General features: G+C 35.4%; 1 protein-coding gene across 1 annotated transcript; it reads right to left on the reverse strand.

Moving 5' to 3' along the window:
* Positions 1-8,182: 8,182 nt before the first annotated feature.
* Positions 8,183-22,997, reverse strand: LOC137406045 (endoplasmic reticulum membrane protein complex subunit 7-like). The gene is made up of 5 exons (XM_068092564.1): positions 22,798-22,997; positions 14,842-14,951; positions 14,389-14,537; positions 12,013-12,093; positions 8,183-8,633 (listed from the first exon to the last, which is right to left on the reverse strand). Exons 1-5 carry the CDS (start codon positions 22,986-22,988, stop codon positions 8,499-8,501), a joined length of 666 nt encoding a protein of 221 aa, XP_067948665.1. The 5' UTR covers positions 22,989-22,997; the 3' UTR covers positions 8,183-8,498.
* Between the last annotated feature and the right edge of the window lie 1,152 nt (positions 22,998-24,149).

Here is a 24,149-nt window from a genome sequence, read left to right on the forward strand (position 1 = left end):
TTTTTAGGATTTTAATCTGGGTTTCAATAACTGGCTTTTAGCAATAATCTTGAATCTTCCAATGTAACGTTCTTAATGTTCAGACAGTGGAATGGGTGGGTTGTCATGTAATGGTACTAATCCCAAAGATGGGATTTGTAGATGTCGTAACTCTGGTAATTTGTTATGTAAGCAGCATGGTGATGTAACTTGTTATTTTCCTTACGTCTATCTGTACATGGCTGATATCAGATATAACAGCCTAAGGGGGGCTCTCAAGATATTGGCAAAGGCATCCTAAAATGAACAATACAGCCCTGATCGTAGCACTGCGATATTCTAGGCGTGGGCTTAATAAGATTGAACTGAACTAGTTGCTTACATTAAATGTTTAGCTTATTTATCATTCATCTTGAGCCCACAGCACATAGTGATAGGTGTGTCCACTGTTGTCAGATTTTTATTGCAGGCCGTCGTATACAAATCTCTTGCCAGGCATAGCGTTATCGGCTATAGATTTTGGCATAAAAACTTTTAGTTTTTCATTAGTATCATCATTACAAAATGTGATTACGGTATATACGAGTTGTATTTAGTTGGCTTGGGGTTGACTGATACGATGGTATAAGGAGTTATTTGATTTAATGTAGCTAGTTTGCTTATTGACTCAGTGGTTGCTTTAAATTCTCTACCATTTACAGTCTTGCTATCCATGCTTATTTATTACAAGAAATTACAATTAATGGGAAGAAAATTGGGTTAGGGTAGTAGTATGCTATGTGGGGGTGACTTATGCTATGTGGGGGTGACTTACATTGCGGTTGGACCTCCATCTCGTATATCCCATATTTTATATTTCGTAACTTGTAGCTCAAACTCATATTTCAAACTATATTTCCAACTTATATTTCCAACTTATATTTTCAACTTATAAAGGTTTGGGGTCATTGAGTGCAAAGGTCATGGAGTGCAAAGTGTGCCAGAACCCCCACATAGCATACTACTACACTCTTTTATTCTTCATCTTCTTTTTGTTATAACTCGCTGTTTTATAAATCTATTTGATGATAAGTTCTCCTTATTTTTTGGAAAACCATTTTTGATAGTCAAGAATTGATTTGTATGTCAATTCACATTTCGCATTATATATGGTCAAAAGAAATCCTTTTTAACGCATTAACTAATGCAATTTGGCAAAAGCAGACAATCCTTCGAAGCGACAGATATGTCAGTAGGGGCTGCTTTAGAGTGCTATGAGGCAAGTTTTCCCATCAGCCCTGTTTGCTAGTCGCAAGGCATTCACTGTATTTGCTACTTGATGCCGTAAAGCTCTGGCATGTGTCCTCTCACCTGTTATTTGAGACCCGCCATGCTCGTACAGGTGTCTGTCCTGGCTATACATGCATACATCAGTCATCGCTAAACTGGTGTCGATCAGGAAATGGCAGAGGTTTACAGCTGTCTGCAATGCAATGGTCATGCTAGTGTTTTACTTTGCTATAAAGGTATTTGTTTTAGTTTGAAGGCGGTCGGCCAATCTATTATGGACACATCGACTAATCTACTTCTGCTGAATGGCTGACATTGCTATATAAGTGTGCAACTCTGTTATGCAGCCTTCTTTTACTGCTATTATTAATATAGGCGTTCTTTTTTTATTTGCATATCACTTACTGCTATCAATGCAGTATAACTGTTGTGTTTGACACTGCTATACAGGTGTTGGTTGGCATTTCAAATGAATTCAAAGTACTGAAGGAGTCTGCAAAGAGGTAGAGCTAGCCAGCTATGAATGTGACTGCCCTCGAGAAGTGTCTGGTTTCAACTGTAAACAGGTTAATGGAATCCATCTGTCAACCCGAAGATACATCGGTCGTTCATACCAAGTAACTGAAAAGCAACTCATTCTACCCTTATGCTATGAGACATTGTCAGCACTCTTTATGGTTTAGTTGACCCAGTTCTCCATAATCTGGTGGATTCAGTTCTTATTCTGGTCTAGCGCGGTCATTTTTGTGATCCAGTGCAGTCAGTTTATCTATGGTCCTGCCGGGATCTATGGTCCTGCAGGGTCTATGGTCCTGCCGGGTTGATTGAGTTTCTTGTTTCTTTGCAGGATGTATATCTTATATCGATACAGACTGAACTTAATCAGTAGATTATATAGAGAAGTGAAAATCAAGTGGTGGAGATAATTTTTCAAATTTGTTTTTAGATTAGTTTATTAGTTACTAGCTGCATTACCCGCCTACAGGAACAGATTCACGCGCAGCATAAGGTTTATTGAGAGTTGTCTTTCATACTGTATAACAACTCCAAATATGCAGTCTACTGAAATTTTTTGCCCCGATCACACTATGCATAAACATATGCAGTCATCTATGTCAATAATGTTGAGAGAACAATGGAAATCTGCAATACATTTTACAGCTAGTCTAAAATGCATCTGTCTCAAACCACTCAAATCGGCATTGCCCTATTTGTGTACAGAGAACTGATAATAAAATTGACATTGCTAGGCAAACTGAAGATCTTCAAACTGGCAGTATTGCAAAGTTTTGCATCTTCTAAAAAATTATACAAAATATTTTGCTATCGCCAGCATTTATTGAATGGAGACTACATGCTTAAAACACTAATCATTGCTCACCAGTTTTTCGTCTATAGCCTGTGTTTTGACATGGTATATACAAACAGTAATGAAATTGTGTCGATAAAATTTATATGTATAACAGCACAAACAGTATGATGTCAAGGCAGATACAGCATTAGCACCTTACAACGATAAAACACAGCGCCAACATGATAGCCCTTTTATGAGATACAATAAGGATAACGAATGCATTAAAATATATATACATATTGTATATATACTGAAAAATATGTTAGAAAATGCTGCATGTGGGATAGCAGAACATGAAGAACATAGTATGACATAACAATAGCACAATGTTAGTTCAACGCAACACTTGCGAATAGACAACATATTTTGTTTTTCTGTCGTGTGTATGAACAAACAGTTTTCGGCTTGTGCCTACTTTTTAGCAGGCGACGTACAGCTGGTCATGGTAAAGCAGGGTGGACAGTAAGTTGATACCAGCTGCACTCTTTCTTTTCACAATTGCCTATCGCAACCCTCGGAGTACTCGTGCAAGTTCTTTAGTAGTAAGTTACAGTAGGCCTACTCGTAGCTGGAAAAAGAATTAGTAACTCAGCTGCTGAAGGAAATGAACTTGTCCCACTATCACGAACAGCGGCAAATCCAACATTATTAAGTAGTTGAGGTGTTGCAATTTATAGACAATACAAAATTGAATAAAACATATCAACCTTTTCGATGTAAAAATTTAGTAGGTAAAACGCAGTAGCAGTACCCATACAAGTTCTGTAGTAGCTGTATTTCTGTAGTACTCGTAGCTAGAAAAAAATGAAAAGTAACTCAGAAGGAAATGAACATGTTTACTATCACAAACAGTGGCAAATCCAAGGTTTTCAACCCGTTCACCGAAGTAGACTCATTTATGCGTTTTCTATGGTCGACAGCAGTAGACACATTTTTGCAACTTTCCCAGCAATTGCTAGTAACTGAATTTTATTATTCGTTGATAACATAATCAACGATCTTTAGGACCTTTATGGTAGTGACAGTGTTGTCCTAAGATTTCTCTATAAAGTTAGCCTAAAGTTTAACATTTTAATCTTTGTTTGGGGATTTCCAACTTGAAAACGAACATTTTTGTGTAAGTTCATCAAAGGCGTCCGAGCTAAAAAACAAATAACTACTTATGTTGATGACACTATAGCCGATTCAGATTTTTGCGATTAAACATATAATTAAAAAGCAATATCAACACCAACTCTGATGGCAATGAAAGTAATGGTTTTGTAAGAATAAGGAACATTGTAGAAGATCGTTTTGCTTTGTAGCTTCACATCGCGTTATCAATGCACAAAGTATAGATACAACAAATTTTTTGTATAGCAGTGCTTGTTAACATGTTGGCAAAATGAAATATATAACCAAAACAAACGTTCTAGATGGAGTTTGAAACTGAAAAAATACTGTATACATATTAAGCAATATTGGCAAAATGGCTGGCAGTAGGCCGATAGCTAAATTTGTACATGGACGCAAGTAAAAGGGTTATGTAGTGGAAATGTGGCAATTTATAGACAATACAACATTGAATGAAAAGTACTTACCTTTTTTTATGTAGAAATTTAGTAGGTGAGAACTGCGTTTTTTCCAGTCGCAAGAAACCAACATTCGCGTGACCTTCTCGCTACACGTTGGCAGTAAATATTAATCGCATGTAAATTACTATTCATTAATTTATTTTATTTAATGGTTAGTACATTTGTATAGCTGTATAGGCACTTTTGTATAGGCCGCAGAACACAGAACGGTGCTTTTTAACACGGCAGCAACTTTGCTGTTTCAAATGCACCAGTGTTGTTGGGCACCGTAAAGAGGCGCACGCTAGCCAGAGATGACGTGGTTTTTGTGTAAAAACGATGAATAGGTTATGCATAGAGGCGTGTACTAACCGGAGATTCCCGTTAACACGCCCTAGATACCTAGTAACGGGTAATAGTCCAAAAAGTATGATACTTTATAAGGCGGACACTCAATCAAACACGCAGACAGACAACGATTGAAGTTTATATAGTAGATTTTTGCCCCGATCAAACTACGCATACACATATGCAGTCATATATGCCAATAATGTTGGGAGAACACTGGAAATCTGCAATACGTTTTACAGCTAGTCTACAATGCATCAGTCTCAAACCACCAAACAGTCTCAAAATCGGCATTGCCCTATTTGTGTACAGAGAACTGATAATGAAATTGACATTGCTAGGAAAACTGAAGTTTTTCAAACTGGCAGTATTGAAAAGTTTTGCATCTTCTACAAAATTATACAAAATATTTTGCTATCACCAGCATTTATTGAATGGAGGAGACTTCTACATGCTTAAAACACTAATCATGACTCAGCAGTTTTTCGTCTATACCCTGTGTTTTCACATGGTATATAAAAACAGTAATGAAGTTGTGTCGATAAAATTGATATGCGTAACAGCACAGACAGTATGATGTCAAGGCAGATACAGCATTAGCACCTTACAATAATAAAACATAACACCAACATGATAGCCTTTGTATGAGATACAATAAGGAAAACAAATGCATGAAAATATATATACATGTATACTGAAAAACATGTTAGAAAATGCTGCATGTGGTATAGCAGAACATGAAGAACATAGCATGACATAACAATAACACAATGTTAGTTCAACGCAACACTTGCGGATAGACAACAGTTTTTGTTTTTCTGTCGGGTGTATGAACAGACAGTTTTCGGCTTGTGCCTACTTTTTAGCAGGCGACGTACAGCTGGTCATGGCAAAGCAGGGTGACAGTAAGTCGATACCAGCTGCTCTCTTTCTTTTCACCATCGCCTATTGCAACCCTCGGAGTACTCGTGCAAGTTCTTTAGTAGTAAGTTACAGTAGGCCTACTCGTAGCTAGAAAGAAAATGCGTAACTCAGCTGCTGAAGGAAATGAACTTGTCCCACTATCACGAACAGTGGCAAATCCTACGTTATTAAGTAGTTGAGGTGTGGCAGTTCATAGACAATACAATATTGTATAAGAAGCACTTACTAAACGTTTTCGTGACCTTGTGCGAAAGTCACGTAAACGTTGGAAAAACGCAGTTCTCACCTACTAAATTTCTACATCAAAAAGGTAAGTGGTACAATACAGTATTGTATAAGAGGCACTTACCTTTTTGATGTGGAAATTTAGTAAGTGAGAACTGCATTTTTCCAACGTTTACGTGACCTTCGCAGAAGGTCACATAAACGTTTAGTAAGTGCTTCTTATACAATATTGTCTATAAATTGCCACACCTCAACTACTTAATAGCGTTGGATTTGCTACTGTTCGTGATAGTGGGACATGTTCATTTCCTTCAGCAGCTGAGTTACGCATTTTCTTTCTAGCTACGAGTAGGCCTACTGTAACTTACTACTAAAGAACTTGCACGAGTACTCCGAGGGTTGCGATAGGCGATAGTGAAAAGGAAGAGAGCAGCTGGTATCGACTTACTGTCACCCTGCTTTAGCCATGACCAGCTGTACGTCGCCTGCTCAAAAAAAAGCACAAGCCGAAAACTGTTTGTTCATACACCCGACAGAAAAACAAAAACTGTTGTCTATCTGCAAGTGTTGCGTTGAACTAACATTGTGTTATTGTTATGTCATGCTATTGTTCTTCATGTTCTGCTATACAACATGCAGCATTTTCTAACATACTTTTCAGTACACGCGTATATATATTTTCATGCATTTGTTTTCCTTATTGTATCTCATACAAAGGCTATCATGTTGGTGTTATGTTTTATTATTGTAAGGTGCTAATGCTGTATCTGCCTTGACATCATACTGTCTGTGCTGTTACGCATATCAATTTTATCGACACAACTTCATTACTGTTTGTATATACTATGTGAAAACACAGGGTATAGACGAAAAACTGCTGAGTCATGATTAGTGTTTTAAGCATGTAGAAGTCTCCATTCAATAAATGCTGGCGATAGCAAAATATTTTGTATAATTTTGTAAAAGATGCAAAACTTTTCAATACATGTACTGCCAGTTTGAAGAACTTCAGTTTGCCTAGCAATGTCAATTTCATTATTAGTTCTCTGTACACACATAGGGCAACTCCGAATTGAGTGGTTTGAGACTGATGCATTGTAGACTAGCTGTAAAATGTATTGCACATTTCCATTGTTCTTCCCAACATTATTGACATATATGACTGCTTATGTGTATGCATAGTGTGATCAAGACAAAAAAATTCAGTAAACTCCATATTTGGAGTTGCTTTACAGTATAAGACAACTCTCAATAAACCTCTTGCTGTGCATGAATCTGTTCGATTGCGATTCGAAATTGCGAGGCGATTTATTGCGAGGCGAGTGCAAGGCAATTGATTGCGAGGCTGGTGCAGGCTGATTGATTGGGATACGATTGATTCGCAATCGAAATTGCGAGGCGATTTATTGCGAGGCGATTTATTGCGAGGCGGGTGCCGGCCGATTGATTGCAATACGATTGATTGCGAGGCGAGTGTGATGGTCAACTGCTCGGCGAGTCAAGACTGGTCAGCCAAGACGGGGGCTCGGCGGCAGAAGTGCGCGATCGTCATCTGCAAATATAGACGGGTATGAACAGATGCATGAATCTAGACACATGAACCTAGAATATTTACTAGATTTTACACGCATCTAGCTGCAAAACACATTGCAGATTTCCATTATTCTCCCCAACATTATTGACATGTATATGTATATGCGTATTCAGGGCAACAATTTCAGTAGACAATTTACATAATAATACATCAGGGCAACAATTTCAGTAGACTGCATATTTGGAGTTCTTATACAGTATGAAAGACAACTCTCAATAAACCTTATGCTGCACAAGAATCTGTTCCTGTAGGCGGGTAATGCAGCTAGTCTATATATATTTCTCAAAGTATGTCTGTCGTCTGTCTGCATTCCGGCTATAGATCTTAATATCTTGATATTTAAATATCGAGTATCATGGCAATGACGTAATATACATTTATATACCTGTATTTATATACCTGTATTTATATATCTGTATTTATACATAAAAAAATCTGTGTTTGTTTGTCTGTCGTCTGTTCATTCATGGCGATTAAAATCTAGGAACAGAAAAATCACTTCACACTGGATTTGAACTCTACACCTTTAGTTCCAGACACGGGCAAACTAACCCAAACAGCCTATTTGCAATACAATAGAATAATTGTACTCACACTTATTAAGTCAAGGTCAAGACTGTTTCTATTCCAGCTGTAAATGTCATTTAAAATAAGCATAACAACGTTGCATGACATTAATGAGCCTTCATCTCAGCCGTTATTATACTAAAATTACTAGCTTAGGTTACTCACAGCATGCAATTTGCCATTGGCTAATTAGATAACTTCACCAATAGCAACTAAATTACCTGCCACTGTTTATAAACTATTTTTTATTGCCCATGCACCACTGGCATTCAGCATATATAAATGATTCCTCAACCCGAAAGAAATCCTATTACGCCTCAGTTATTCTCAGTTCACACACCCTGTATGTAGGAATTACAGTATATTAAATTGAATTATAAAGGTTTTATTGAATTTAATAAAATGTACTGGGTGTATAATAGACTATATTTAGACCATATTTATAACATTACCACGTATCTACAGGAAATAGTTAACTTTTTTTTATTTGTAAACATTTAAAACCTTGACAGTCAGCTTTCGAATATAACTGATGTTAATGCAAATTTCAACTTATATTAGGTTTCAATTAGGCAATAAAAAATTCTTAAAGTGAGTAAACTTTATCGAGAGCTCAAGCTCTCGATAAAGCAAATGACATTTGCTATTACAAATAGCCTATGAATGGAAGCGATTGCAAGAGGAGTCATTTCTGTGATCTTCTTTTTTTATGTTTAGACTCTGAAGCACCCGCTCCCAGTAGGTTGGTGAGTGCTTGGCTGAGATCTGGCATATTGTTGGCTCCCGGAGTACTAAATTTGTTCATTGATGCCTCCATTTCCTAAAGTAGCCAAGACGTTGAGTCAATCATTGACAGACTTATAAGCGGAATAAAGTAAAAACATAATTAAACACTGGAAGAACAGTGCAGTATATACACCTAGCTATAATATTTGCTTCAAATTGTCTTTGGCAGTTTTAGCTAGTAAATTAGATGCATGATTAAAATTATGTTCACTTCTCACTTGTAGAAAGTGAGGGAAATCGATTGATCAATGCTCATCTATAACTCCCAGAAACAAAGCTTCGAATTGTTGGCTTGGCGTGCTTATGCTTTTGTTAAACATTTATTCATTTTTAAAATAACACTCGCAATCTATCTAACTCCCAATTTGAAAGCTTTCAGTAGATACACGTCACAACGACATATATTTATTACATTGGTTTTATTGATTACAGGATGTTGATGTGGCGCCACAAACGGAGCATCTGTATTACTCTGAAAACTCACATAAATGGGAAAGAGAGACATGACTGTGCGCTGCACAAACCATGAAATGTTTTGTTTGAGTTTGCTGCAGTAGATTAATTTGTCCTATTATATGAACTGAAACTATGTGAGTGGCCATGACTTGGATAGATGTTTTTCATAAACAATTTAGGCAAAAATGAAAATTTTTTTGTTTGTAAAAATTATATAACAAATTAGTATTGGTGAAGATAATGCAAAACATGATTTGCAGAACATAATGAACACATCAAAGCCCCGTTGCCATCTGTGCTGAAATCTTCCCTGATAGATGGATTTATGAAGTGCAATCAGAGCTGTATTGACAGGTACTTTTGCATAGCTCGACTCAATTCCAATGAACCAAATAATAAGAGCTCAAAAAATTTTATGCCCCACATTATCAAGTGAACACAGGTGAGTCTACGTCACAAACTGCCAACAAGGTGGAAGAATGGCTTTATTAACTTTGCCAGAATGGGTGGGTTGATTAATCTCAAAGAAATTGATGCCTTGCATTCACCATTTCGGTAAATTCATAAAGCCATTTGTTTAGTACTTGAATCAACTAATCAAATGCGACCAGTAATTTCTTTCTACAAATTGATACCAACAATGACAAAATAACGTTGACTATGCATGACTTTCTTAGAGATGCAGTTGGTTTCGCCATATATTCGAACATATTCTTTTCAAAGTTGTGGGTAGAAACTGACAACTTCGCTGATACGAAGGCCCCGATAAAATAAAGTAACTCGCGATAAAATAAATTAACTCGACGACATAATTAATGTAGACCGGCAGAATCGTAGTCGGTACTTAAATGTTTACACAGAATTTAGAGGACACTAATATGACAAAATTTTAATTATCCTTAATTGAGTTGTTTGAGACATTTATAATAATGTATCTGTAGCTAAATTAAAAATTTTATCCTAGCAATCATGAGCAAATACAAAATAAAATATATGCCAATAGAGCAACGTAGGACTAGACTTTTGTCGCAAATAGCCGATGTGAATACGAGAGATAGAGACAGATTGTTTCACTATTAATATACATCATTTCGGACAGGTCGGGGCACATATTTTTTTTGCGGGTTTATACCACGATCAATTTTAATCTTCAAATATCTTGACAATGAGATTGTCTAAAACAACAAACAACATATCAACTGATAGGAAAAAATCAATACTTTCTGTTAAAATCAACTGAAATTTGATGAAAACACCTCTTTAACTAGAGACTATTGTACTCATATAGTAATATTAACTAGAAACTATCATACTGTTATAGTGATATTAACTAGAGACTATCGTACTCATATAGTAATATTAACTAGAGACTATCATACTCTTATAGTAATATTAACTAGACACTATCATACTCTTATAGTGATATTAACTAGACACTATCATACTCATATAGTAATATTAACTAGAGACTATCATACTCTTATAGTAATATTAACTAGAAACTATCATACTCATATAGTAATATTAACTAGAGACTATCGTACTCTTATAGTAATATTAACTAGAAACTATCATACTCTTATAGTGATATAAACTAGAGACTATCATACTCATATAGTAATATTAACTAGAGACTATCGTACTCTTATAGTAATATTAACTAGAGACTATCATCATCTTATAGTAATATTAACTAGAGACTATCATACTCTTATAGTAATATTAACTAGAAATTATCATACTCTTATAGTAATATTAACTAGACACTATCATACTCTTATAGTAATATTAACTAGAGACTATCGTACTCTTATAGTAATATTAACTAGAAACTATCATACTCATATAGTAATATTAACTAGAGACTATCGTACTCTTATAGTAATATTAACTAGAAACTATCATACTCTTATAGTGATATAAACTAGAGACTATCATACTCATATAGTAATATTAACTAGAGACTATCGTACTCTTATAGTAATATTAACTAGAGACTATCATCATCTTATAGTAATATTAACTAGAGACTATCATACTCTTATAGTAATATTAACTAGAGACTATCATACTCTTATAGTAATATTAACTAGACACTATCATACTCTTATAGTAATATTAACTAGAGACTATCGTACTCTTATAGTAATATTAACTAGAGACTATCATACTCTTATAGTGATATTAACTAGAGACTATCGTACTCTTATAGTAATATTAACTAGACACTATCATACTCTTATAGTAATATTAACTAGAGACTATCGTACTCTTATAGTAATATTAACTAGAGACTATCGTACTCTTATAGTGATATTAACTAGAGACTATCGTACTCTTATAGTAATATTAACTAGAGATTATCATACTCTTATAGTGATATTAACTAGAGACTATCATACTTTATTTCGTAAATTTTTCTCTACAAATCGATACTAATAATGTCTGGATAACGTTGAGTACACATGACTTTTCAGGGATGCAGTTCGTTTCGCCGTATATTCGAACATATTTTTTCAAAGATGCAACTTGCTTATTTTATCTAGTCACTAGTTTCCGGTGGGTAGCGACTGACAACTTCGCTAACACAAAGGCCGCGATAAAATAAGTTAACTCGACGACCTGATTACCGTAGACTGTTAGAATCGTAGTCAGTACTCAGATGTTCACAAAGCATTTAGAGAAAACTGATGGTCTCTAGGTGAGTCAGATAATGACGATAAGATGTATTGACTATGTGACGATAAGATGTATTGACTATGTGATGATAAGATGTATTGACTATGTGACGATAAGATGTATTGACTATGTGACGATAAGATGTATTGACTATGTGACGATAAGATGTATTGACTATGTGACGATAAGATGTATTGACTATGTGACGATAAGATGTATTGACTATGAACAAGAGCTGAATATTTAATTGGGAATCAAGAGAGTAAGAATCAACTAACCTTCTTCGTTTCATCATCAGCAGCGTTCATCATCTTGGGCATGATAAATATGAGTATCATGGGTAACACCATCATGAGTACCTAGGCAGAAGCAACAAACAACTTACAAATGGCATAAAAAATACTCGACATCGCTTGTCCTATTGTACAGTTACACACATCGTTTTGCCCTGTGCGCCACCCAACTGCCCTTCTATACATTATATATATTATATAACTATATTAAATATATAAAATATATGTATTATAATATAATAATAGTATAATAATATACATAACATGATATATAATACACGCACACATATTATATTACTATATGCTCTAAAATTCACTTTTATACATACACCTGTAACGTTATAATAAACATACCAGTTGCTCATCCTGCTATAAACTAGAGTATACTTTTACCACGACGAGCTTTCTGATAAATGCATACGTGCACACAACTCACGAAAATTATTCAACGGCCGTCCCAAACCCTTGTACCAAAATCTCATCAACAAATTTAACCCTTTTTCTATGGAGTTGTTTATGTATAATAGCAATACAAAACACATATAAACCTATTTAAATATGTTACCGAGCCTTTGAAAAGTGTAGGCAATATCCTAAAACTTACCCATCTGATCGGATAATACATGAACTAGACAGATTAATTTGGCCTAAAGTCGCCATTAAAACTTGACAAGCCTTTTTTAATCAAAATTAAGACCGGCCAACGACACGCCGATAAAGCCGTGCGTCAGAGAGTAGAACTATTAAGTCGTGCGCATTTCACGAGAAAAACATGCGCATTTCACGAGAAAATCGTGCACATTTCACCAGCCTATGGCATTGTCCAATTGCCGAAGGTTTCTGTAATTAACGTAAAAGTACTGAAAAGTAATCGTTTCTTTTTTGCCGGTTTTAAAGTTAACTGACATTTTGGACACTTATAATGAGTTCTTTGGTATTCCAACTGATGTCCAAAGCAGTGAAAGTAAAGAAAATGACGGTAATATTTTTCTAACGATTTTTATATTATTACAATATTTAATTATAAGAATAATTATTCGATTTTATAAGATTATTATAAGATTCAATTATAAGAATAATCATTCGAATTTACAAGATCGAAGTATATAGTGACCGATAATGGGCAATATGTTACTGTTATTATTTTTCTAAAGATCTTGTTGATGATACTACGGCTGTGCCCAATATCGCGGTACCGCCAAGTCGTTTTAAATATAATGCAAAAATATTTAATTATAAGAATAATTATTCGATTTTATAAGATTTAATTGCAAGAATAATCATTCGAATTTATAAGATCGAAGTATATAGTGACCGATGGTGTGTAATATGTTACTGTTTTTTTTTTAAAGATTTTGTTGATGGTACTACGGCTGTGCCCAATATCGCGGTACTGCCAAGCCGTTTTTAATATCTGCAAAATTAAGTTATAAGCCTACACCTTTTTTTTTATAGATATACAGCTATTTCTTTGACAACCAACTAAAATCTGTATAGATTTTTAAATTCAGCATAATTTTTTGCATATAAATACAAAAACCTATATAAATACCACAACTTCTTGATATTGGTTGCTATGACGTTTTGAAATGTTAACAAAATTGTGCATTAGTTTTCGTTTCTCAAACTTTAATACCAATTTTCTCAGAACTATGTTTTCGCACTAATGGTAAACATGCATTCAGTTTATTGACCATAAAATCTGCTGTAATTAAGCTGAAATCGATTTTTTTTGCAAAATAACAGAATTTTCTCCTTCTGTTAGTTTAGATAACTCTAAATCTCACACACCCGACTTAACCATGGTTTCTGTGATCATGACCCATTTCTTCACTTTGGTTACAGATCGCTGTCAAAACCCTTTTACATTCAACACAACCAACTTTCAAACTGTGTATATTACACAGCAGCTTGCCATTTTACTTCTAATATTGCATTTCTATTGCAGAGGAGAAATATAAACATGATCTTTTCCTTTCATTATTGCTGTTTGTTGTACATAATAACACCCAGTACATTACAGCTACCATTGCAGCTACCATTGCAGTTCTCCTATTGCACTGCAATGCCATTTGACTGCTAATATTGCATTTTTCAATCAGCAGTACCCTTTCTTTTTTCCAATATCACTTTGGTCGTGGGCTGTATGACAGGGGAATTTCTAATCCTATATATAAATATGTAGTTGATTATTCTGCTATACTTGCGTGTTAGTTGTTCTGTTACAAATACACAATGACTGTTCTGAACCTGTTATGTTATCTCGAATCATTTGCCACGCATACAATATGCATGTTCCACTGTTCACTAATACATAAGCAAGCATATATAGCAGTCGATAGCATGTTACATATCACTAACCATTGGATTCTTTAGCATGTCCGTTATCCGCCACTCATCCCTTTTATGAAAGTAAGGCGCTTTACCTTGAGCGCGTAAAACCAGAGGGTACTCTACTTGTTCAACTTGGTTTGGCTGCAAGTGATTAAGTTTCCGTGCCCTCATCTTGCCTAAATTGAAAAAAAACACTGAATATGCTATTGTGATATTGACAACATTGAGAACTTAATGAAATATGCATTAAAAGACGAAATATTGTTCTTTTCAGTAATCCTGACCTGGACAACAATATGCTTGATACAGGAAATATTAACAGCAACGGTGTATGGAGGTATATTGTTGATATAAATAGTAACAATAAAATTGAAGGAACTCTATAGTTGTTCCTTAAATAGTATCAGTAAATGAACTTTGTTGATTATATATATATATATATATATATATATATATATATATATAACATCAATAAACTACCTTTTGAATTGATATCCACTCTGACAGGTTGAAAAACAAAGGTTGGGTGTGAAACTTCAATCACGTAGGAAGCACTGGACAAACCAGTAACTTTAAATGTCCCATCCCGACTAAAATGCAAAATATCAGGCATTAATTTTAAAACGACAGGAAATAACATAAAAGTGTTGAACATCCCCTGGCCATTTGGTCTGAGTGAAGTACAGAGTTCTGCTATTTTCATTAGCATTTGTACAATGGCATATATTTGTGTGACAAACCTATCCACCATACATACACTATATATATGTATAAAATTTCTTTACGTAACTATGTGTTATACATACTATGAATTTATATACATCTACATGTTATACATGCAATGTATGGTGATATGCAATATGTGTTACGCAGTAAACTTACACCTATATGATATTAACTAGTACGCTGGGCAGTCCTGTGCACCATGAGAGATCATAGTAAGTAATCAGTATATGCATAATTCGTGGAGCGGTACGGCGGCCGAATGGTGCAGTGGTTAGAGCGCCAGGCTGTGAATCGGAGTACCTGAATTTCTGTGTAAGGTTTTTCCTAACGCATGGCTTCGGACAGACAGACACTGCTCTCATCGTAGCGAAGACTAGCCAAATGCTTGGCCTTGCACAGGTAATATAGTAATTTGCCAGTGAATTTGAGTAACTTACCTAGCAAGCTAGTAGTCTAAATCTTGACTATAACAATAGCCGCGCTGCTTGCTAACAATAATGTTTTCACCGATGTAACGAATATCCTCACTACTATTAATCGATACAATTGGTTAAACAGGCAGTGTGTTGGATTAGCTTGTCGGACAACAGACTTTCGGACAACAGAGGTTTCGAGTTCAAACCCAGTGCAAAGCAAATTTTTTTCGTTCCTTAGACTTCATCGCTATAACTGGACAAAGAAACAACAAACACTGAGATTTATATACCGTATACAGATTTTATTTACATAAACCTATTTCTGTTGAACTTGTATATAAATTGAGGACATACTCACACGGTCGCAACAGTATTGCAAACAATTGTCCATTAATTTCTAGAATTTAAGAAACATTTGCTTTTGTTAAATTTCTTATTTTGTTGTTTGACAGCATCGACTAAACAAATTAACCAATCACTTTTAGTAATTGTTATTGTAAAACCTCAAAGATTTGGAATTATGATCATCTCCAGATACCACAACCGGATACCATATACTGTTATGATATTAAAGCAAAGTCAAAATTGAAACAAATCATAATTCTTAGTTAGTCAAATGTAAGAAGCTTGCTTAACCATCTGCATCTTTCTTTTTTAAAGCCTGCCTGTGTCTTACATAAACTTGGCTTACTCAACACTGCCAATCAATCAAACAAGTATTTTTCTGTTTTTCTGGACACTACTACAAGGTAAACAGCTGCTTCTGTTAACTTCATATCCCATCCAGTAGTTTTGTCGTATCAAAATACAAGCAAAACGAAATATCGAGAAGAGAACCTGGACGATGTACACAATTTTCTTAATCATCAAAACATCAACTATTTTAAAAAGATTTAACAAAAAGAACATACTCAGCAAATTAGAGAAGCAAAAAAAGGCATTTGGAAGACACAAGCCAAGACAAATTAGGAAAATACACTACTTAGCAAATCACAGAGAGCCATCAAAAGAAACTATATTTCTAATAAACACGACCAAAATAACTGAGCTTATTAGTCATTTCCAATAAGTACACTCCCATGAGGCACTTAGGACAAGTCCACTCAAGTACTAACACTTTACAGCATATAAGACATCTATAAAACAGCTCCAATGTTACTGTCTCTTCCCCTATGTCTCCTCAGCCCATTCTCCCATAATCAGCTGAGCCCTCTATTTATGGACTGTCATGACTCTCGTTTGACTGTCGAGACTCGCATTAGTATGGGACTGAGCAAACAACATGGACGACCGTTAGAGTCGGCAGACAGGTACAGAATCCCCAATACATAAAACCATATTAAAAAGGGGCCTGCGGCGCCGAAGGGGTGGGTGGGAATAATAGCAGCCAAAACATATATTAAATAATAATATAAAGGTGTAAAATATATTGCAATTTCTCTGGCCAATACTAGACTGTGCAAACGATAACTCTGCATGATTACACTAATTTGTGATTTTTGTTTAGTGATTCCATTAATTTCATTTTCATATTCTCACACACGCGCTTCATTTTTTCACAAACTTTCAAGAAAGCTAATGATAACTCTTTGCTAAAACTGAGAACTTCTTCTATTAATAGATTTAGATTACCACATGCAGTTTTACATTGGAGGTCAATTTCAGTTCAGTTGGTATGTATCTCCCAAGTGGCACCACCAACGGCCACATGCTTACATGCTTGTCAGTCCGACAGTGGGCGTTCCGGCTGCCAACTAATAACCCTCTGTGTTAATTGGCTGTTTAGAAATTTACCAAAAGCAAGGAATCACAAGTGTGGAAAATCACAGTGATGAAAGAAGAGATGAGGAATTAATAAAAAAAACTGCTCAAAATCTGTGCATGCACAAAATGCAAATAAACACTTTTACTTTGAGTCGCTGTACTTATGTTGCTAGGCTACGGGTAGTAAGCAATTTTCGTTTTTGAGAAGAAATCAGTAAAATATTTAGTTTTATTTTTCTTAATTAAATCACATCTTAATTATAGATTTACTACTTTGTTAATTAAGAAATCGAATTGATTTTTATTATTATACTAAAGCCCAGGTGCCCAAATGGGAGGCCCGCGGGCCTGATCCGGCCCTCCAGCTGTTTTTATCAGGCCCCCAGCTGTTCTAATTTTTTTAATGTTTTGAAAATTTTAAAGAGTTTGTTTGACAATGTATTATTGTTATTGTATCAGTAGTAATTATTACCGTACTTTTCGGACTATTAACCGCACCTCTATATTGGCCACATCTGCTTTATTAAAAAAAACGGTAATAAAACAATACATAAGCCGCACCTTTTGTATATGCCGCCGAACTTATAATGGTGCTTTTAACACGGCAGCAACTTTGCTCATTAAAACAGAACAGTGCCGTTAGGCACTGTTTCGTATTAACCGACGCTTTTAACCCAGTGCCTAACGGAACAGTACCGCAGTAGACAAAGTTTCGTTCTTTATTTCAACGCTAGATGCGCATTAACCACAGAAGCCATTTAATGCGCCCTAGTGGCGAAACAAAAAACTGCAGAATAGCCGCAGCCTCTAAATCAGCCGCATGGCTCAAAACATCGCAAAAAACATAGTGGCTAATAATCCAAAAGGTACGGTAGTTATCTGAAGTCACCTGACCAGCATTATCGACAATACTAGAGTTTACTTTTGTGTTAGTGTGGGGGATTTCTCAGCATAAACTGTTTGATTGTATGACTAATGACTTTAAAAAATAATTCGTAAGCAATCATGGCTCAGAGATTGGTAAACAGAGAAAACCGACGTTTTAATCTAAACTGGACAACACAATTCTTTTTTTCATGAAGTAAAAGGGAAAAACCTATGTTTGATATGCAATAATTCAGTCGCTATAAACAAGGTAGCAAATATCAAAAGGCATTACACTCAAAACCATTCTGACTATGAAAGAAGATTTTCTCCAGGGACAGCTAGGAGGCAGGAACAGCTTGATAGATTAACGAGGCCGGCTAATGGACAAATGGCTATGATGAGGGGAGCTACAAGCTTGCAAAAAAGAGCAGCTACTGCTGGTTATGAGGTTTGTTATAAAATTGCCAAGGCAATGGTTCCATACAGCCACGGTGAACTGATCAAAGAATGCATGGTTTCATCCATTCAAGCGCTCTACCCCGAAAAGCTAGATATTCAGCAAGCTGTTCAGTCAGTACCGCTATCTAGGAATACGTGCGTCCGACGGATAGAAGCTATTGCCAATCATGTGACTGAAGGTGTGATATATAACTTGAACAGGTGTAAATCATTTTCAATTGCAGTAGATCAGGGTTGGCTCGGTTTAAACCAATGGTTTAAACCGAGTGGTTTAAACCAGTCGAAAAAAAACGGTTTTTATGGTTTTTTCATTTAAAAAAAAAAAAACATAATATAAAAGCTCGTAGTGGTTTATGTGCGATAGCAATGCAATTATATGTAATTATCAGCTGTGGAAGTTTATTTAGGACACATTAGTAAATTGATGGCAGAGCTCAAGTTAAAACTACAGGAAATCCTAGCACAACAATAAATTAGTGAATTTCATTTTCAATTGCTTTTATCAAGTGATATAATAACCTCTTTAATGATGAAATAGAAAAACCGTGTGAAATATACTAATCCAATCATCGTCTCTAATAATGAATGAATACTTTCTCAAGTCTGGCCAGTGAGAAAAGATTACTTCTACTTAGAAATTAAAACAATAAAATCCTTTTGGGCAAAAGCTTTAAGTTTGCAAACCAATATTTAATTTATTGGGCACAAGCCAAAGTAGTTGGATTGTTAGAATTCAGTTTATCAAGGTTTTTGTGTTTTTAAAAGTTAATGTTGTTTTTCAAACTTCCAATACGCCTCGCACACAGGATTCCATTTGACAGTTTTGCACTCGAACTGCAAAAGGCAAAGGTTCTAAGGCAAAATGTAATAGGTGTGCTGTTGTAACGCGAGGACACGCAGATAGGCTTAAATTTCACGTAGCAAAATGTCAAGCTGACAACACCAACTTAGACATAGATGCTAGTATCCAGGTGATAGAAGTTGAGTCATCTGCCACTGCTCCAAACACTAGCAATGCATCTGCATTATGCTCTGCTCTACACTACCACACAACTAATAACTTGGATTAAAATTTCCACTTATATATAGGAATGTATGTAAAATATTTACTTTATGCCATGAAATTTCTGCTCTGTATTTCATCGATCATGTTTTATTAAAGACTCATTCCGAAATTTCCATATGTTTTCTTTCTTTTTTCCCATAACAACTCCCATAGTACCATCTTTAACAGATGATTCCACATATGTATGTTCAGTACTCAATCATACAGCTATAGTAAGTGATGTTAATTAGACTTAAAGTTGCAAAAACGTTAGTAAAATTATAAAAACCGGTTTAAACAAAAAAACCTAGTTTTTCCATAAAAACCATGTTTTTTCCAACCCTGCAGTAGATGAGAGTACTGACATAAATGATGTTGCTCAGCTGAGTTTTTTTGTTCGGTATTATCTCAACAACAAGTTTAGTGAGGACCTTGCAGCAGTTATTCTACTGACAGAACGTACGACTGGAGAAAACATATATCAGGCATTCAAGGCTTACATGGACTCCCATAAAGTGTCAATACATAAGATAATTTTTGTAGCAACAGATGGCACCCCTATAGATGGCACAGCTATAGTGGGTGTATATTCTGGTTTTACTAATTGCTTGAAAGAAAACAATCCTCAGATGATTGCATTTCATTGTATCATACACGAAAGCATTTTCTGTGCACAACTGAAAGATGAATATGGAAGTCTTATGCTGAACATAATGAAACTAATAAACTTTCTCAGATCAACATTATCTCTACGACACCACCAGCTTAGCAAATTTTTGCAAGAGTCTAATTCTCAGTATGATGAATTTTTAGTACACAACAATGTCAGGTTAGTACCAAACTGCTATCTTCGAATTATATTTGACATACTTATTTTCATTACATTATGATGAGGTAAAAAAGCTCAGCAAAGTTGTGAATATTGTCAATTATTTTTAATATACAATGTACTTTAATGTATATTTGCAGATGGCTGAGGAAGGGTAGAGCTTTGCAAAGAGTATGGACTGTAAGACAGCATATTGAGCAGTTTTTTAGTGAGATTGGAGGAGATGCAGCAGAACGATTTTTAGAGATTTTCAAATCCACGCATTCACTGAGAGACATAGTTTTTCTGACAGACATTTTGGCTCATCTGAATGACCTAAATTTGAAATTGCAGGGTGAAGATCGTAATGTGGTAGAACTCTGGCAGGCAGTAGCATCTTTTAAAGACAAACTCCACTGCTTTTATGAGGACATAAACCGTAATATGAACCACTTTCCAATCATCAGAGAGTTTGTGAATGGTCGTGATGATGTTGTGGACCTTACAGCAGTTTCTCATTGATGTTTCTTCAGAAATGGAGCATCGCTTTGTTGTCTTCGATAGTATCAATGGCATTATTGAGCTGGTTGCGTGTCCATTTCAGGCACATCAGTTTTGGAAGGCCCAAGTTGATAACTTTCCTCTGTTTAGAGAGGTGTGGCAGAATTAAAGCTGTGTGATTTAAAGGCAGATATACTGGCTAGAGCTTAATTTGCTGAGCAAACTAGTGTAGGGTTCTGAACGCAACCTGCTGTACATGAGAAGTATCTTAAGCTATGCAATATGGCAGTGCACTTACTTTCTCTGGTACAACCTGCTTAGGTGAATCAATGTTTTCAAAGCTGACATTTATAAAAAGTAGGTATCGGAGTGTACTGACAGAGGAACATACTCAACAGCTTTTAGCTGTAGCCGTAACCAAAGATAAACCAGATATTGCAGCAATAGCTGCAACGCAAACTCACTTCCATGTGTCTCATTAACATTACAGATACTTCTTCTGCACAGTAGATTTTTGTTGAGAATAAACCTACATATATTATTATGTTACACCTTGTTACTTTCATGTTTATGTTCATGTATATATGTTTACTTACACATTACTTAAAATACACATACATTTACATACAGCTGTATTCATGTCTGGCCCTCCTGATAAGGCCTGGTTATCTGTTTGGCCCTCCAGCAAAAGTATTTGGGCACCCCTGTACTGGAGCTATATATATAATTCGGGAAACAGTCCCAACATCGACAAGTCCGAACCTAGACAAGTCCGAATCTCGACAGAGGTTGGTCCGAATCTCGACAAAGGTTGGTCCGAACATCGACAAAGGCTGATGCAGTTTTACGATAATTTAATCTTCAACAAATAATAAATGTCTTTTTGCAGTTCTATCCTCACTTCAAAAAATAAAAAATCAAAGCTACTCACTGAAGTTGAGATTTCAAATAAAACATTTTGCTAGCATAACAGTCAACCATATTTATGATTGTTACTTGTTTTAGCATTCGTTCTATATTTAGGTTGGGCAAAATATTGTTAGGCCTACATAAGCTGGGGAGTGCTGCATCAAATGGATCACAAGATATTTTTGCGCAAATAAATCTTTTACATATAAATCGCTCATTTACTATGAAAATAGTAGATGGTAAAATAGTAAAACTGCTGTCGAGATTGGGCCAACCGTTGTCGATATACAAACTCGTCGAGTTTCAAACCAGTCGAGGTTCGGACTATAAACCATATAATTCGAAACCGCGTACATCGAGATAAGTCTAGAAGGATCTTACCAAGGATCTAGCACGAAAATGGTTACCTTATATCACTCTTAGAGTAAGGGTATAACTTTTATTGGTTATTTTTAATATTTTGTCATTAATATTATTATTTTAGTATTTTGTTAGTTGTGTATTTTAATTTTTAGACTTGAAGAATAAAAAGCATCGTTTACTGGTAAATATAAGTATTACTTATAATAGCTCAACATCTTCACTCGTGCCTGAATCAGTAGCCTAATATTAAAATTAGTTCACGCAAACCAAGCAAAAGTGCACAAACTAAACATAGTCAAACTAAAATAAAATAACAAAGCAAATTTAAGACTGATGTTTACGTAGATTAATTATATATAGTGTAAACTTTTTCTAAACACACGTAACAGTTTGGTTTGCGTAACCTTTTGGGAGGCGCCCAAAGACGCATTTTTATAAAAATTCATAGCTCAATATAAGGCTTACAGCTTTTCACGGGTTTTGGCAACCATGAGTTTTTAGTCTTTAATACCATATATATGTCAATCTAAATTAGTCAGTTTTACATTTGTACATCACAACTCAGCAAGACTTCTTACTCTGGTACGGCTATGTAAGAGCCACCATTCACAAATATATGCGCTCTTTTAAGCCACCCTTCGTGTCCATCTAGCAATTTTCTGTCGATCTGAACTTTTCCTGTCACAGCATACGTTGTTGTCGATAAATTGTCGCCATAACATAATATAATGCAAGATGTAAGAAATAATACTATATTAAAGTCGGCCATCGCGCTGGGACGATGTGGGCTAAATGATTCGATTGGCTCTTGCAAACCAAGGTACGTATCGCAACCGTTTTGTCGCACAAGTTACAATCCGGTTAGATATTTCGCGTGTTAATAAGTTGGCCGTGGCATCTCGTAAAGTCTAAGTCTATAGCCTTCAAGATAATCAAAATAATGATCTAAATCCCATAGAGTTACTAGCGTGTAATTGTAGAATGCTAACCACTGAATTATACTACCTCTAAAATGGCCAAGGTCATTTATTTGCGCACAAATATGAGCGCCATCTTTTTTCATTCTACATAATCACGCTCTCTTTATAGTAACCTACAACATTTCATCTCAATGAGCTTGTGGGTGATTTTATCCATCTCCAATTTTAACCAACCTATTTATCAAAGTCAAGCTAGCTAAAGGTTTACAGATTTTAGGCTATAGGTTTTTGTTGTAGATGGTTTGTAATTGTTGGCTTAAAAACTTGTATTGTTGAAAATTTATATAATAATAGTAACCAAACTAAAATTGAACATCAGCGACTATTAGTGATTTAACGAAATAACAACAATCATAAGCAATAAAATAAAATCCGTTCAAAATATCTGTGTTTTTAAGCCGATTCAGATTAAAATTGCTAAAATCAGCACCCATGCCGATGTGAACAGCTGTAATAGGGCGGCACTGCTACAATCAATGCATCAGTTAATCTACCTTCATCTTACATTGATAAAAATTTATATGATGTGCGGTTAGCTTGTTGCCTAGTCTCAGACCTATGGTATCTTGTATGTTCTGCAATTATTGTATGAATGACCACTTTATCAGACCCTTGTTACACACAATTGTTCCAAATGAATGCAACACGTGTGACACGGATCCAGCAGAGTGAAAATCTGTTCACCAATACACATAAGATATGGTTGAACAGGCTCACGTAAGGTCATCAGAGCTCCCAGTCCTTTACACAGTCCTTTACCTATATTAGAAGCATGAGCATCTAAGGTTACACATGCAATAAAAAATCCATGCTGCTGGAGAGTTTCAATCGTATGCAGAAGAAGTTGTCTTAAAGTTTTTGCTGACAAACTGGTAGTGAAAAAGAATGCAACAGGTGCTCTCCATGAACCTCGAAAACCAGTCATCATAAAAACCATAGCCTCTGTTGCT

The sequence above is a fragment of the Watersipora subatra genome, chromosome 10 (genome assembly GCF_963576615.1).
Source record: "Watersipora subatra chromosome 10, tzWatSuba1.1, whole genome shotgun sequence".
Classification (NCBI taxonomy): domain Eukaryota; kingdom Metazoa; phylum Bryozoa; class Gymnolaemata; order Cheilostomatida; family Watersiporidae; genus Watersipora; species Watersipora subatra.

What these genes read in the sequence shown, in the direction of transcription:
- LOC137406045 (XM_068092564.1), bottom strand. Translation starts at nt 22,988, where the DNA reads ATGGCCGACTTTAATATAGTATTATTTCTTACATCTTGCATTATATTA. An exon ending in TCTTACATAGCCGTACCAGA is followed by an intron (nt 14,952 to 22,797) that starts GTAAGAAGTCTT and finishes TTTGCATTTTAG; the next exon opens with TCGGGATGGGACATTTAAAG. An exon ending in ACATGCTAAAGAATCCAATG is followed by an intron (nt 12,094 to 14,388) that starts GTTAGTGATATG and finishes GCTTCTGCCTAG; the next exon opens with GTACTCATGATGGTGTTACC.